Source organism: Diadema setosum, chromosome 2, assembly GCF_964275005.1.
Source record: "Diadema setosum chromosome 2, eeDiaSeto1, whole genome shotgun sequence".
Classification (NCBI taxonomy): Eukaryota; Metazoa; Echinodermata; class Echinoidea; order Diadematoida; family Diadematidae; genus Diadema; species Diadema setosum.
The window spans coordinates 23,666,934-23,684,133 of record NC_092686.1 but is presented as its reverse complement, the minus strand read 5'-3'; the positions used below and the strand labels follow the sequence as shown (position 1 = coordinate 23,684,133).

Here is a 17,200-nt window from a genome sequence, read left to right as displayed (position 1 = left end):
GCGCTATAAAACAAGGAATACATAAGGTGTCATCACTTTGGGCCCCCCCCCCCTCTTTTTTACCCCGGAAGTTCGTAAGTGGCACTGTAAATAGATAGAGATCACGAAGTGTGAGGGTGGTAAGGTTATGTTTTTGTGCTGAAGACTTTTTTTTTTTCGCTCGTCAGCTGAAGAAACCCGGAAGTGGATGGAAAAAGATGAGCTGAAGACTTTTTTTTCGTTTTTTTTTTTTTATTTGTCACCTGAAGAAACCCAGAAATGGCACCAGAAGTTGCACTAAAGGCCTTTTTTTTTTTTTTTTTTTTTTTGCTTGTTAGCTGGTGAAACCCGAAAGTGGGCCCCCACCCCCCTCCCCACTTTTGAAAACGCTCCGCCGGCCCTGCGTAAGCCGAAACCTAAAGTGAGTGTGACGTGATCAACCGAGCTGAGCTTGGACTCTTTCACGGACTCCTAATATGGAGAAGACGTGGTACAGATAATCAGACTGATTGAAAAGCGCCAATAAACACGAACAACAACAATCCCTTTTATTTTTTCCCTTTTTAGGGGGCATACAGGGGAAGACAATCACAGAGACCTCGTTTTGTCCAGAAGTATGTTCCTGTCTGACCAAGAAATGCAATTATTGAAGAAATATCATTTATTTTCCAATCTGCAGTCCCACAAAGTTTGAGCTAACTTCATACCAGGTATGTTTACTAGTAATTACCGGCAGAACGGAGGGGAGGCCGCTAAAGAAGAAAGCACCAGAAGTTGCGCTTTTTTTTTTTTTTTGCTTGTTAGCTCATGAAACCCGGAAGTGCCCCCTCCCCCCCCCCCCCCCCACACACACACACACTTTTGAAAACGCTCCGCCGGTCCTGTCTGGTCTGAAACACAGTTACACCTCTAGTCTGTAATGAAGAAAAGTATAAAGCAGAGTTCACTCCATATACTCTCTGTAAAAGTGGATATTTTCGCGCGACTAATTTTTCGCGCTTGGCCGGGTATAAGGGTTTCGCGTGTTTATAATTCCGCGGAATCAATACATCCCGCACAGGAACATATGGCAAGCAAAACGATTCGCGTGCTTTTATTTTCGCGATACTTTCTGGTTGCGCGAAATGCGCGAAAATTTCAACACCGCGAAAATTTCCACTTTTACTAGTAGGCTCACAATATTGATGTCATTTAGAAGCATCATTGGGTCGTTTTGCTTCCTAAAATGGCGCCCACACCTGTCTGCCCCACAGAACTCAGAATGTGTAAGAGTTCTGTGGAGAGTAGTCCCTATGAGCGCGCGCACTACGTGCCGTGCGCCCGCTATGTGCTCTTCAGTAAATTGTCCATGGTAAAAGGATCCCGTCTCGATCTCGTGACGTGACATACGTACGGTCTCGTCTCAGGACGTCGCATCATAACCAGCAAAGTATAGTAGGCCTACTAGTGCAGTCCAGCAAATTTCATCCGAAGAACCTATCAAACCACCACCTAAGCATGGGAAAGGCGTCCGTTTTCATGTTGCTGATTGCAATCAGCTTTTTCTCTGTGAGCAACGCCACCAGTGTTCCAGTCATCGCGTGGTCGAGTACTCGGTAATTATCGTGATTACGATTCTTATAGATTAACACACCCAGTCACCAGTGTCCAGTGCAGTGCCAGTGCAGTGGCCAGACCCATTGGCATTGACATTATTGGCTTTGCATTGACATCTGTACAATGACGTAGAGTGTACTGTCTATGGTCCTACTTGTCATTTGAGTTGACTTTGCATTCCCATTGGTTGTGTTGGAGTGTTTTTACCTCCGCCACAGGAAGGAGGGATCATCGGCGTTGGTTTGTTTGAAAACTGAAAAAGTTGGGTATGGATTGCCTAAAAAGAAACTTGCATAAAAAGTCGATCTTGACACGAGGAACACCTCATTCAGTTTTGGTAACGTTAGAGTAAAATTTAAAAGTGCCGGTTTGCGCTTTGCGGCCGCATAGGGCCTAACGTCAATTACCCTATGGTCGCCACTTGTGTGTAATTCTTGTGCACGTCCGGGCTGGCGAACTAATATCGGCACTGAATTAGTTCGCCGCCCCTAGTCGGCCACATATTATTAATTAGCGTGTGTGTTATACATACGCTTCAATGAAGGAGGCATTGTCGGTCACCGCGTTTGAAAATTTCCCTTAATCTGCCATTTGAAATCCATTATAAATCAAGAACATCCTCGCATTAAAAATGGTTTTATCACCTGTTACATATGGTAAAATATATTTTGATTAAAATTATTTGTGTTTTTACGGAGGAGAAAGGTGAATTACGAATGTATTTTGAGAGTGATGAAAATCTGTCGCCCAACCTGATCTCCGATCGCGGCGCGCGTTACATGCGATGTGAATGTCTGGCGACCTTACCGCAGTGGCGACCATACCGTAATTGACGTTAAGGGTTTTTCCACTCTGAAACGCAAACTTGCTAATTGCTTTTAACCCAGGTTATATCATAGCGGTTGACCACTTACCAGTTTACAATATTGTGAAAATCGCAAGACCAATGTCCATCGTGATAGTAAAAAGACCACGGCCGCGATCCGGTAGAGCGTCGACGTCCGCCGGTTTGTGACCGTGGTAGTCCGGGACGTTTGCGGCCCAATGTACAATTCCTATGCGATAAGCGCGTGCTCCGAGGATCTTCTGCCGATCGCCTTCATTTTGGCTCGCGAACGTTGCGTAAGCGCCAAGTCCCATTGCGAAAACACATGAAAAGGGCTCGCGCGCTTGCACTGACGGCGAACAGGCATGGCGGTGTTATTGTGGTCTTTCTCATGTTTTTCCTATTTTTTTGATCGTAACATTGACTTTCAGAAAAAAATGGCGGCCACATCGCAAAAGTTCTATTTCTACGTGAGGATGTGTATTCAAAATCTGCAAACATCGGGAAAACGACAAAATATCCAGTTTCTTAGACCCTCAATCCTTAACTGTGATTTTAAGAAGTACCGAAAATGAAGTTTTTGATGCGAGATGTCATCGTTTAAGTGAGAAAATTTCATTTTTGTTGGAGATTTTTTTCCATGTTATCGGTTGGTTTTTGTAGAATGATAATGTGTTAGTGAATGTGTGGTATTAAAGTGTGTGGCTGTGTTCAGCGTTATAATATTACCAAATATGCTGTAGTGGCTGCAAACCGCCAGACGGCCGCAAACTGGAACAATTACTCTAGTGATCTAGCCTGACCAGAGACAAACAGAGTCCAGACATTGCCAGACGCTGACACAGCGTCAGACAGACGGGGCCTCACCATCAAAGTGGGGAACCACTACACAACTACAAAACTTATAGCAATTTCTATTTGTACGTTACTCATGTAAAGTGCATCTACATGCTTATATTGCAGAAGGTCTAGGTCCATAGAGAGCCCTCCCGATAAATCCATTGAACAAAAAAATGGCACTTTCTAGCGCAATCCCCGACCGTCAGGGTTCATTGTTGCAGAATTCAAAATGGCGCGTTGACCACTCATCAATTAAATGCAAATTATGCGTGCGCGTGCGTGGCTGGAAGTGCAGCGATCTACTACTGCGTATGTGCGCTCTTTGGTAGCAGCACCGTCGACAGCATGACCTTTAAAAGTGCATTCCCGATCGCATGAACTCCCGATTATCAGATGTATGGTAGCTCTACTACACATCAACCACCCTTTTTGAAACTGACCGCGTAGTTTTGGCACACAGAATGCTTAGTACGCACTGCACTGCGCGCAGAGCACATAAAAATGTATTGGCTTTGACCGTTGATGAGGATGTGTGGGAAAACGCAAAAATTCACTGTTCATTAATGGTTTTAATCAAGGACAAAATTTCGAATGAATATTTTAACCGAATCGTAATGTAATGTCAATGCATTTTCTAAAAAGCTTCGTACAACACGGTGTTCAATACAACTCGGTTTGTGTGCATTGTCAATGCAAAAAACAGCGGTTGATCTGAAAAAGGAGCGGCACCACGGGGAGCTGAAAAGAGGCCACGCAAGTTTGACGGCGATATTTTTGCACTGAAACTTCGAATTGAAAAGGGAACAACAGCATTTGATAGTGCTGGATTTTCTCAATCACGTAGGTCAAGTTTTTACCTGAATTTCAGTGTTAAATATTCTTATCAAGCAAATGAAAATTAGGCGGTCAATGAGTAGTGGGTCCAACCATACCATTCGCACATGCTGCATATAATGTTCATTTTCGGTAAGTTTTGAAATGTGTATGTCAATATTGATAACACAGCTATGTAGTGTCATTAATGAAGATTACATTTAATGATTATGAGGTGACAGAAAACGATGTCAAGTATCAAAGCGATCGTAAAGCGATCGCTGAGCTCTCTTTGTGTTGTGGCCCGTTCCGATACAGCCCTGTCACTATTTATACAGCGACTTGGCTGTGTATAGTTAGTAGTGATCCAGGAATTCGTATAAACCCTTACTATCAAGATTTTGGAAGGATTTTTCAACTTTTGGCATGTGAGGTCAACGAACTTGGAGTTCAAGCTGGGCGTACTAAAGTTTTACATGTAAATGCGCACTAAAGCACATGCTGTGGTGCAGTGCAATGATCAGTGATGTATTGGGCTTCTATTTTTGGTAAAGAAAGGCAGTGTATAATTTACAACCAGTCATGTGTGTCTTTGCCAATAATGCCATCCAGCCACATGAGTGTGGTTGTAGCCATGGCCAGAGTCATGGGATACAGCCAGACTCGTGTGTACTGTACATATCCGCACACATGGAGAAGCTTGATATCGCGTAGGTCCTATAGGGAACACGCTGTGTGTGACCACATCAACACGCATGTGCGCAGTGTACCATCGTATCAAAAGCGATGAAGTAAATAACCTCATTTAATATTATTTCACCATCTGAACAACTTTATTTTATTTTCGTACATTTTTAAAATCTACATGTATGCTCATATCCTTTATTCGATAAGATGAATTTAAATTCAATAGCAAAGCTACATTTGATTTGGGACTTTAAAGGGGCATATAGGGGCATTCCAGATGATTTTCATAATTTCACATCATGTAGTGTAGTACATAAATAAACATCTCCATGTGTAGATTTGAGGTAGCAATGTAATTCCATTACAATAGATTACCACTGTTTGCATGCGAGTTCACCTGTGTATGATCTATGCATGCCTTCTTCTTTTGTTCTGCTTCCTTGGGCCCCAACTCGTGCATTCTAATGGTGACCCTACCATGTCATCATCCTTGTTCATTGCAATTTGTCATAAATTTCGAAAATATTTTTATTTTTCATCCCAATTATAAATTCTGAAACTCTGTCCTCAGTATTACTGTTCTATAATTGTTGAAATGTAAAAATCTGAAAATCATCCAGAGGTCTCCCTTAAATATGATTTATCAGGATCAGGATGGATCGTTGGGCTGTATCAAAGCTCTGCCTTCAGTTCACGTTGCATGCGAGTGAGCAAGATATGTGAACGGGTACTTGTGATCGCAGCCACTAATTATCGGCGTTGCGCTCGTGCTCAGAGCACATATCAACATCACAACATGTGCATATTCTCTGCCGCATACTACTGGGTAAAGTAGTATGCAAGGCAGCCGGTGTGCAGGGATTGTGCTGGGGCACGCCTGATTAATTGTGGAGTTGGAATGGAAGTGAGATCTTTGAGAGAAAACTTACAATTTAAACAGATGAACATTTCTGACAAGATGGAAAAAAATGAGGAAAGACAAAAAGAATGAATTTAAAAGGACTGTACAGTTCTGGTTGATGTGAGGATTTAGCTTTTAATGTTTTACGAGATATTCAGAAACCACTCCATGAGATGTCAAAGAGCATGCAATTCTATTAGGGGTACCGGTATCAAAAGTTTATTTGATGAAAATTGGTTTTGAAATGGCTAAGATATCAAAAAACAAGGTGGAACAAAGAGATTCTAATAAAAGGGATGGCCTGTTGCCTTTTATTATTATCATTTTTTTTTGGATATCTCGGCTCTTTTCATTGCTGGACCGGGCAACAAAAAAGTAATGATATCAACCTCTAACTTATAGCAAAACCCCAAATTGCTCATCACAGACTAGAGCCACAAATTCATTGAAATCTTGTTTAGTTAATCTGTGGTCTCAACAACCCAGATTTGCTTGTGACAAAAAAGCAAAGGAAGTGATGCAAACATGTCAGGAAGTAAAAACAGTGAGCTACTTTTGAAACCAGTCACTCTGTGGACACGTTGAATGTATTGCACAGCACATGCAATTGAATACCTGAATATCAGAAAGACTCAAACCCATTAAAGAGAATTTTAAGAAAAATCAATGAACTAAAAATATTCTGATTTTTTTTTTTTTTTTTTTTTTTTAGTTAGGGAAGTGTCATGTATATAAATTGAAATGTAAAACAGTCACTTTAATAATAGTCATATTTTATATGCATTCTTTCATAGGGGTCTCCAGAGGTGATAGCCAAAATTTGGACTCAGGGGCCCTTCTTTATATTATAGTATTCATTTGTCTTCTATATATTATGCAGAGCTCTTCATGACCGATGAAGTAAAATCTATGACTGCAAGTTGGGGCATATAAGAGTGTTTGATTGACTAGTTGATAATGAAATCAAAGCTGTATCTCACCCCTCTTTCTTTCTTTCTTTCTTTTCTTTTCTACTTTTGTGCAATGATATGTAACTCACTCTGCATTCACTTTTCATTTTGAAGAAAATTGAATACTATTTTGTTTAAAATTGTTTTTCTTCTTTATGATATCCACAACTCGGTGTGATGGCAGTATATATCCAAATGTTAATTTGATCATACAGTACACTGAGCTGTTACTTGCAAATTATCATCATGCTCCTTCAAATTTTCACAGTGACCTGTTCTCAACAAGGCAAATCTCAGCTGGAGAGGAGATCTCCCAAGCCTCCCTCCGCCAAGACTTCCTAGACAAGGGCCTTCGGGAAGATGTCAAGGTCATCGTCCTGATTCTGCTGGACAAGGTACAGTTAGATGTACATGTATATGTAGGGTTGACCATTTCTAGATTTATTAAAGGGGTGGTACAGAATTGGTGAGGATGAGAATTGGGCTTTTAACTTTTCGCGAGATACCAAGAAAACACTTATGATGTAGTACAGAACATACCATTTTAAGAGGAATTCAAAGTTTATTTGATGAAAATCGGGTTTGCAATGACTGAAACATCCAAAAACAAAGTAAAACAAAGCGATCGTAATAAAGTTTGGGTCCCACACTTCATTAGAATCCCTCTTTTTTGGATATTTCAGCCATTTCAAAACCAATTTTCATCAAATAAACGTTGAATCCCTCATAGAATTACATGTTCTTTCATATTTCAAGAGGTTTCTCATCTCACCAGAAAATGTTAGAAACCTGAAATTAAGTCTCGACCAAAACCATACGATCCCTTTAAGAAAAAAAAAATCAAAAGCTTTAAAAGAAGAAAGGAAATGAGGAAAAAAATAGGAGCCATGACCATGGCATGTACACTGTATAATTTATTTCATATAATTTAGCTGTTTCACATTTCAGCAATGATGCTTGCGGTGGGGATTAGTGAACTTTCCTTCTTTTTTTCCCCCTTTCTTAGTTAGGTTTGAATAATTATTTTTCTACATCCATTATTGCATGAAATGCCAACAGAAAATGTCCAGTGCCAGCTATCATCTTTGATGGGGTTGTATATAACAAAGTGTTACAGGAACAAGACTTCTTGTGATGTTATATTGAGAGGTCAGTCAGTGAAGTGTTTACTCCAGCTCATGAATTTGGCATATTTCTATTACTATCTCTCTCTCACTCTAATCACTCTTGTAGCTTTCTCTTGGGGACCTGACACGCTATGGCAACGCCTACGATTCATCAAATCAGGGTGGTGTCATTCCAAATATCAAGGTAAGTACCAGGATTGGTTGATTTCTCATCGCAGGCCAAAGATCTTTCATTTAATGTGTCTGGTCTCTGATTTTTGAGCCTTGATATGGTGCATCCTCTTTCTACCCAAAATGTGTTTAATGCTGAATAAAATATACTGAGAAGAAGCTGTGTTAGGTCAGTGTCTCAGCAAAATCTTATTGCAGAACTGACTGACAGTATGGAAGGAGTGGAATATATCGAAAGATAAAATTCATGACATGCTTGTATTTGGCTATTCAGTAACAGTTGCATTCAGACGATGATCCTTAACTTTGAGGATAAGCTCGTAGATAAGTATGGGGCGCCAGGTGTTGCATGGTCTCGTTCATTACGAAAATAATTGAGGTTTACATTGTGCTCTTGTCATTCTGTAGATGAAATTGTTATTTCGTCTGCAAAATAACAATTTTGTTAATGAAAGGACACTTTCATCCAGAGAATATCAATTTCATCAAAGAAATTACAATTGTATTAATGAAATTGTCATTTCATGACGACATGACTGATTTCATCATGACGAAAGAGACCATACCACACTTGGCGCCCCATACTTACATATGAGCTTATCCTCACCATCTGAATGTTACTAAAGATCAACATGTAAAAGATAAGTAGCAAGGGAGGGACTGGTTGGAACGAGCCATCTGAAAGGTGTCAAATTACAGCATTGCAAACCCTGAGTTTGGATTATTCTGCAGATTCCTGACGGCAAAGGTCATCAAAGATACATTTAGTGAGTTAGGCAAAGTACTTTTAGAACACATACTTTCAAACTGGAATTTTTATATGATACATCGTAGCTGTCATCAACATCTCCACCAGAACAACTTGGCTGTGTGCTCCATTTGCATTCAGAAAGTATCCATATATATCATCTGACGTTGCTCTTTTATTATTGCATAGAATTCAGAAATTCTTTCATTTGTTTGTTCTATGGAAATTGCTGTTTAAACTGGTATCATTTGCCATTCAGTCTCTGATCAGAGAGCACAACCAAATGCTACGCCCAGGGTGAACATAACAAATGTGCCATAATCATCAATATTCATTGAGTATTTTGTGCTCGTATTTGGCTAATCATGTACAATTTGTAATGGCTGGATGCACACCCTAATACCTGGTGAATACCTGTTCACTCTTCCTGTGTCCAGTCGTCTATGGAAAGTGCAACATCTAGCTTAGTGCTACCCCAGACTGATACATCCAGCCTGGTGGATGACCTCATCTCCAAGGTCAAGGGTCAGAATGGAGAGGTCACAGAGCTCACTGACCCAGAGGAGCTCAGTTCTGTTGCCATCAGCCCCAGCAGAACCAACCTTGTCATCGTTAGAGTTGCGCCAAGGTTAGTAGTGCATGTTAGATTACGAGCTTCCGACTCTACCAGAGTCAAAGGGAATCTCCCTGAAATCACTTTGACCCTCAAGAATTTACACATTAGTTTTAAGTTCCAGTGTAGATGGAACTATTTGTAATGTAGTGACTCTGACTGGTATGACAATCTGAAGTCGGTCTGCTAAATTCTTGTAGAGGTATATGTTATGTTGTAGGTGTGGTTACTGTCTGCAAGTAGTTGCAGGAAAGAGCTGAAGAATGCAGTTTGGCTGAACACAATTACAACTAGGTACAAAAAGAGTGAGAGGTATTAAATATGAGCACCCATTATCATCACTACACTACAGCGTATAATACAGATGAGAAAGCATCCTCAAATGTAATGTTTCTGTTCTCTGATTAGTCAGCCAAGTAGTTGGTCATGCTTACCAATGAGTGCTTGGGGAGACTCAAGATCCAGTGCATTAAGTAGAGTGATTAAGTTTCTGATATTATTTTCAATACATTGTATCTGCAAGTGGATCCAGTGTTGTATAGTTTTGGGCTCTTTCACTCTCACTCTCTCTCTGTCTCTCTTCCTCTCTGTCTGTTGGTCTATCTGTCTGTCTGTCTGTCTGGCTAACTTAACTATCAAAGCAATTCCATGGAAGAGCAGCTGCAGACAGCAGATGGACTGGTCAAGTCAGCGATGCATCGTTTGAGAGCCAACTCAGATGATGTCCCCTACACCATCATCTTCTCGGCTGATGACATGTCCAAGGTAATCAGAGATGTGTGTAATCACGTGTTCAGTGGTCCAACTTTGGAGGGCTACTATTTCACAATTATCAGCTATGCAGAGCACAATGTTAGTTGTAAAGAAAGAAGAACTCTTCCTCTTTCCATTGGTACCTATTTATGTTGACAATTGTCATTCATGACTGAGCACATGAACTGTAAAGACAACAATAATGAATTGCACTTTTTCCAAGTTTGCGTGGTTTGGTGAAGGAACAAGGCATGTATCACTGCGGGACGAGATCTGTCATTGAAAGTGGCCAAGTGGGCCAGCCTGTATGAATGCAGGTTTGTGTTTAGGGTTTCTCCTAACATTTTATGGTTCATAACCTGTAACATGGTCACCTGTTCAATAACTTGGTCACTCCCACAGAGGCCAACCCACACAATCCATTTTTCTCTGTTCATATTCAACACATATCTCGCAGCGACAAACCATATCTTGAATATGAAGAGAGAAAATGGATAATGGTTTAGCATTTATGGGAAGGACCAAGTTATTGACAGCGTGGCCATGTTGAAGGTTATGAACCACAAAATGTTAGAAGAAACTGTACATTTGTAAGTACGAACCTGCAGTCGTGCAGGCTGGCCTGATGATTTGATCACTTTCATTGACAGATCTAATCCACGCAGTGAGACATGCATTGCTCCTTCACAATAACACACAAACTTGGAAAAGGTGCACTTTGTCGTTGTCTTTAAAGTTCATGTGCTCAGTCATGTATGATGTGTGTCAACATAATTAGGTATCAATGAAACGAGGAAGAGTTCCCTTTTCCTCGCAACCAGCATTGTGCTCACCATGGCTGACAATTATAAAATAGTAGCCCTCCAAAGTTGGATTACCCTTTTTTTGATACGCTCTGTATATGTTTTGGTAGTACATCAATTTGTGTGTGTTTGTGTGTGTAAGTGTGTTTATCTATGCTAGTTTGTCCATGTACAGGTATGGGAAGGAGGATGGTGCTACTGCAGTAATTTATTCCAGCATACTTACACAACATGTATCTTGGTGTCATGTTTATGAAGATGTGATTTTCTGGCAGCGGATAGGAAGTCATATTAGCAGAATATCACAGAACAGTTGAATGTCACATGACAACTTATAAAGTGGCAGAAAAGAACAAAAACAGTGAATCAAGCAACTACAAAAAGAGGAAAGAAATTTTGCAGTCTTGCTTGCAAGACAGAAAACATGCATTTGTTAGAAATCATGGACTTCCCTGTATCAAACATTTAGAGAGATTTATAGTATACATGTACAGCATTAGATCATATCATTATCTCCCAAGGTCAATTACCCCCCCCCCCCCCCACGGCTAAATACTGGTTAGTGATAAGGTTAGAGGTGAGAGTAAGGATTAGGGTTAAGTTTGGGGTGAGAGTTTGGGTAAGGGTTAGGATTAGTTTCAGGATTAGGATTAGGGTTAAGGTCAGGGGATGGGTCCGGGGTAATTGCCAATGGTGTAATTGCCCTAGACCGCATTCTATTGGCAGTCATAATACATAACTAAGGTGAGCTACTATAGGACATGCAAGAGAGATAGAGAGAGAGAGGCGCAGTTCATAATGTTGAGCCTGTTTAACTTTTGTCAACATTGAAGGGCTTTCCACAAACGGTTTCCTTGTGTTTGAAATACAAGGTCTTATTTATTTTTTTTTTTCCTTCAAATTTCACACCTGCAGTGTCAGTGCTGTGCAGGTCATACATTTCATCAAAGCATGTGCTGAATTCTATCAAATGAAAGATTATTATGGTCACCTTTTCATTCTCCCCTGTCCCTCTCCATCCAAGCAATCTTCTCACGCCAGTGGGCGTCGTCTGTTGGAGGCCACAGAGACAGCTGACAACCAGAACTTCACCTTCATCAACTTCACTCAGGACGGATGCATGGCCTACCTGTTTGCTGACAGTATTAGTGTGGAGCTGATGGTGAATGGCGCGGTCAACAGAAGCCTTGTGCTCCCCAACGATAGATGGAACTTTGAGGGTGTCTGTGAAAACAACTTCACATACCAGTAAGTTGAAGAATACTGTACAACAAGGAATGTTTACATGCATTTTGATTTTGCAAATTTTTGCGAGAGTCAGGATTTGCAAAATCAAAATGCACACAAAGTTCTCGTCTACACTATATGCATTGAATTCCAGTGGCAGTTCACGATAATGTCATGCCGCAAAAAGGTTATCGGCTCTAATGTCGCAAAAATTTGTATGGTAAATCCTCTTTCTGCACTTTGCCCATATGATTCCCAAATACCTTTCCAATCATGATAACATTTAGAGACCATTTCTTCGGGATGTTTTGGTTGTTTTTGTTCTTTTATTCTTTTTTTTTCAGGCATGAAATTCCGTTTAGCCGTCGTGATGCTATTACAGTTATGAATTTATCACTTGTGGTTATTATTGTATAATGAGAGTTGTAGTGATGTTTAGGATGTAACAACAATGCAGACGACAGATTGAAATTTGCAATATTGTAAACATAGTAAACACATCATGAAATAATTTCACTACAAAGACTCAAACCTCGAATCTTTTATTGATATTGTAAAAGTAACAAGGTAATTGTATCCGATATCCCCTATCCGAGGATATGAAGTTATCTTTTGTAACAGGCTACTTTATCATCATGATTACTATTTGTAGCAACTCTGGTGGAAATATTGCATTGTTGATTATTAGGTGAGATAATCTACCGCGTACTATAAAACCAGAAATGTTTGTGTGCACTTTAATTTTGCAAATATCATTAGAGCCAAGATTCGCAAAATCAAAATGCATGCAAAAGTTCTTGTTTACACTATATGCATTGAATGCCAGTGGCAATAAGTGAAAGTGTCTTGCTTTACAGTACTTGATGTTTGAATTCAAAGGTATCTTATCTGTTTTTATTTTACCTTTACACAGGCTGACTTTCAGTGTTTCTGACCTCCGGAATGAGAATGGGTCTGAGTGGATCACCAGTGTCTCCATTTCGTGAGTTGGATTTGGTGCTTTTTATCCACTGGTCACCATTGTCACATGCTGTTGGACAATGGTCCTTAACCCATTCTTTGCCAGAGACTTTGGCCAGCATGTAGAATGCTGGGGGATTTTTGGTGCCAGTGGGGACTCGAAAGCGCACAAAGGGTTAAGCTGAAAGCCACTCCATATTCAATTTGATTCCATTAGATAAAGAGTATAAAATAAACCAGGCTGAAAGGTGAATAGAAGTCTCTTTAAAATCTGACATGAAACAAGAAAGTTAAAGAAGACCAACGCCCAAACATCAATGTGGATAAAGCAGGAATATTAGTTGCACACATTGAAAGTTTGAGGAAAATCGGGCAGCTGATTATTAAAAGAGTTAGGAATTTTTAAAGTTTTCGTGCCATCATCGCTTGGTAAGGAAGGACTACTATAATTTGTGATGGTATGATAAAACAATATCAAAAAAAAATTAACATATTTTCACTTATCTAGCATAATGAAAGAGCATGGGACTTGCCTCTTTCAGAAAGCAGGGGGAATGATATTGCCCGTAACATATGTCAGTAGTGAGTCAGTTGAATGTGTACTTTTCATGAAAAATGAATTTTTTTGTTAAATTTTCCTAATATTTTTTTAGTATTGTTGTCCCAAATGACCTAAGGATGTTAAAATGCCTGATCTAATTTGTGTTAATGTTTGTGACCAACCTGTGAAAATCTAATATTCCGAAAGCTGTCTCGTGGTACATCCGATTTCCAAAGAACCCTTTCAAACCCCTCTGCCTGTTTGTGTTTTTTCTGGAAGTCAACTGGAGTGTCGAGTATATTTTCACTCCCAAATGACAACATTCTCCCACGACTCCTCCATGCAGGATGAATTTCAACAAGACTACCAACAACTACTGGTTTGTGGATTCGACGACCATCGTGTACCAACTGAAGGATTTGGTAGGAACCAACAACGAGAGCATCTCCTTACCGGATGACCTCATGACCCCTATTGGCTGGTCCTACCACTGTGGGAACACGACATTTGCCCAGGATAACCAGACTGACGTTAATTACTTCCTCAATGTCATGCTAAATAACTTTCAGGTATGCTGAGGTCCCTGTTTTATGTCCTCCTTTTTAGATTTAGCCATTGTACAAACATCTGTTGTCTCTTTTATGTGCAAAGAGGTCTTCTCTTCAGCAATTTTACTAAGTCTCTTTTAAACAGATGCTTGAAGGGATTGTACAGTTTTGGTTGAGACCTAACTTCAGGTTTTTAAAACTTTTTTTTTTGTGAGATAATGAGAAACCTCTTATGAAATATGAAAGAGCATGTAATTCCAAGAGGAATTCAATGTTTATTTGATGAAAATTGGTTTTGAAATGGCCGAGATAACGAAATAGAGCAATCCTAATAAAAGGTGGGACCCACCTTTTTATTATGATTGCTTTATTTTACTTTGTTTTTTGATGTCTCAGCCATTCCAAAACCAATTTTCATCAAATACATTTTGAATTCGTCTTAGAATGGTATGCTCTGTACTATTTCATAAGTGGTTTCTTGGTATCTCACAAAAAGTTAAAAGCCTAGTCCTCACCTCCACCAATACTGTACCATCCCTTTGAGAAACCATATGATTTATAAGTCAAAAATGCACTCTCATTAAAAAATACTTCATTTACTGCTGACAGTTCACGATCAATTTTCTCAACTGAAATATTGTAACCATCCAACATAGGAATATCAGTTGGTTTTGGTTTTTCTTTCTATTCCTCAAATTTTCATGATCAAGAGCGTGCGAGGCAGTATAAAATCAGTCAGTAACAGGCCTCCCAACCATTCTGAATTTGGAGGAAAGAATATGAATTTTGACCATTCCCAGCTCTTGTTTAAGTAGGAGTTTCCTATTTTCTTGATAATTTTCCTGCACACTCCTATATGGGAACTTCTCTTTCTTTTCTAATTCTCAGCCAGTTCATCCCTATTTTTCAGTCAGAAAGGTTGGGAGGTTTGCAGTAAGAACAAAACTTTGTGGTATTCTTAAAAATAATGAACCTGTGCTTGGAAATCTGTGTGTGTTTTTCTGTGGTTATTTTAAAAATATTTGGTGTTTTTTTCATAATTGTGTGTTAACGTCTCCATCCTTTCTCAAACCCCAGCTGCAACCGATTGGTATAACAAATAATAAGTTCTCGTCGGCCAACGACTGCATAGGGTACTTCACCCCCGGCATCTGGATGGGTATCCTCACCACTCTCATGGTCGTCCTCATCGTCGGCTTCGCCGTCACGATGATGGCCAGCGTCAAAGTCATGGACAAGTTTGACGACCCCAAGGGAAAGCCCCTGGTCATCAATGTAGCAGAATGATATAAAAATATATATTCAGTATACCTACTGTCAGAACAATTCTTCTCTCCATCTTCCCGTCTTTACTACCCGTCTGTCTGTTTGTCTGTCTTTCTTTACCTATTTCTGATTGACTTCATTTTTTCCCCCCTTGTTCTTCTCTGTTGCTTTTGTTCCTTCAGTGTTTCTGTTCATTCTCTCTCTAGCTCTTTCTGTCCATCTGTCTATCTTTATGTGAGTGCAGTTATGCAGAATATGAATAAGGTACTAGAATGTGAAATTTTCCATTGATCAGGCAATATTCGTGGGTACAGTTTTATATGTGGTAGAACATGCAAGGTGGGTCATTCCTCTCAGTGTTAATGGAAGTGGATGTGGGAGAATCAGTGCTCTTCACCGTAATGTAATTATGTTGAGCGCCGGGGCTATCTCGGTGCTTTGGATCGGTGAAACATGCAGGAAACAGTCGCGCAAAGTGTGAAAGTCTGATCATATCAGCAGAGAGCTTTAGCTCTTTCATCAGCTGTTGCTAACTGGCTGATGATTCATATTGTATAGATATGATTGTACGAGCAGGATATATTGTTTCCTGTTGGATAGAAACCAATGTATCATTCAAAGCTGTGGATTGCATCGCTGTCGTCTAAAACGTAGCTCTGTATTAGACCAGTGTATTAGCTATCATCGCCTTTGATAAACAGGATGTAGTGCGAACTGGTATCGTGACCTTTAATAAATTGTACAAGTATATCTGTGAAGTAAACCCCTTGTAGTCATAATTTAGTTTCATAATGGCTCAGCCATCCTCCGTTCAGGAAGTAAACTTCCTGTCGATGATTAGATGCCTACATATATATCACCAGTACAGTAAATAGTATATGAATTGTTGGATAGATTTGGGGATAAGGATATGGTGAGCTGGACAGCTACATTGTACCTGAGACAGTAATCATTACGTAATCATGTTCACAGGTATTACAGATAAACCTACATGTGGGAGATACAGGTATGCATAGAAACACTGTCTTTGAAGTGAGAGGGTTGTTATTTGTTTGAACAGAAATCAGTGGTGTCACATTGTATCTATATACATTTCTTGTGTACTATGTGAATGTGTGTTGTGATTAAATGTGGGACATGCAATTTAATGGCATATATATGTATGTGTGTTTGTCTGTATGAAGTAGTACAGCAAATGTGTACTTGTCAAGTAGAATTTTGGCTTGATATTACATGTATTAGATGTAAAAGCAAGTTTTTGACCAAGCTGTAATGTTAGGAAGCCCACACAAATGTAGCAGCATGCCTCAGTCCAACATGAAGACCTTGATGACACAATAGATAGCAAGGGTGATTTACTAGGTGATCTCCTGGTAATTGGCAGTTACTTTCCAGGTATCTGTGCCAATGGGCTGAAAAACAAAACAAAAACAACTAGAGAAGCACTCTGAGAGCGCAGACCTCTGCCAAGCATGCAGCTCATTTCCACCACTGATCTTGTTCTTCCATAGAGATATCAGTGATTTCCACCCATACGTACTTATAGCATTGTGTGCTGAAAGTCGCCCGATTTCCCAATATAGAAGCCTTTGTTACGTCAAAAACCCTCGGCTGCACGATGCGCCTCGCCCTAGCAGAAACTAGAGCACGCACTTTAGTGCGCGCATGCAAACCTGAAATACGCGCAGCCTGAACTCCCAACTTCATTGACCCTACCTGCCAAAACATAAAAAATCCTTCATAAATTCCCCCAGAATTCTCATATCATTACCAAAATTTAATCATCTGTTACTTGTATCATTCTAAACCTTTCCTGTAAGTTTCATCCATATCCGTTAACTACTTTTTGAG

At 39.9% G+C, this 17,200-nt stretch overlaps 1 protein-coding gene across 1 annotated transcript; it reads left to right on the top strand.

Annotated features, from left to right (window-relative positions):
- The first annotated feature begins 1,414 nt into the window (after positions 1-1,414).
- Positions 1,415-16,516, top strand: LOC140240980 (V-type proton ATPase subunit S1-like). The gene is made up of 9 exons (XM_072320759.1): positions 1,415-1,574; positions 6,861-6,987; positions 7,826-7,903; positions 9,076-9,266; positions 9,893-10,016; positions 11,832-12,055; positions 12,948-13,016; positions 13,882-14,104; positions 15,161-16,516. Exons 1-9 carry the CDS (start codon positions 1,477-1,479, stop codon positions 15,368-15,370), a joined length of 1,344 nt encoding a protein of 447 aa, XP_072176860.1. The 5' UTR covers positions 1,415-1,476; the 3' UTR covers positions 15,371-16,516.
- The last annotated feature ends 684 nt before the right edge of the window (positions 16,517-17,200 follow it).

Bases quoted from the DNA above. Each gene is read 5' to 3' on its own strand.
- LOC140240980 (XM_072320759.1), top strand. From the start codon at position 1,477: ATGGGAAAGGCGTCCGTTTTCATGTTGCTGATTGCAATCAGCTTTTTC. The intron at 10,017-11,831 runs GTAATCAGAGAT...TCTCCATCCAAG, and splicing joins CGGCTGATGACATGTCCAAG to CAATCTTCTCACGCCAGTGG. The intron at 12,056-12,947 runs GTAAGTTGAAGA...ACCTTTACACAG, and splicing joins GAAAACAACTTCACATACCA to GCTGACTTTCAGTGTTTCTG.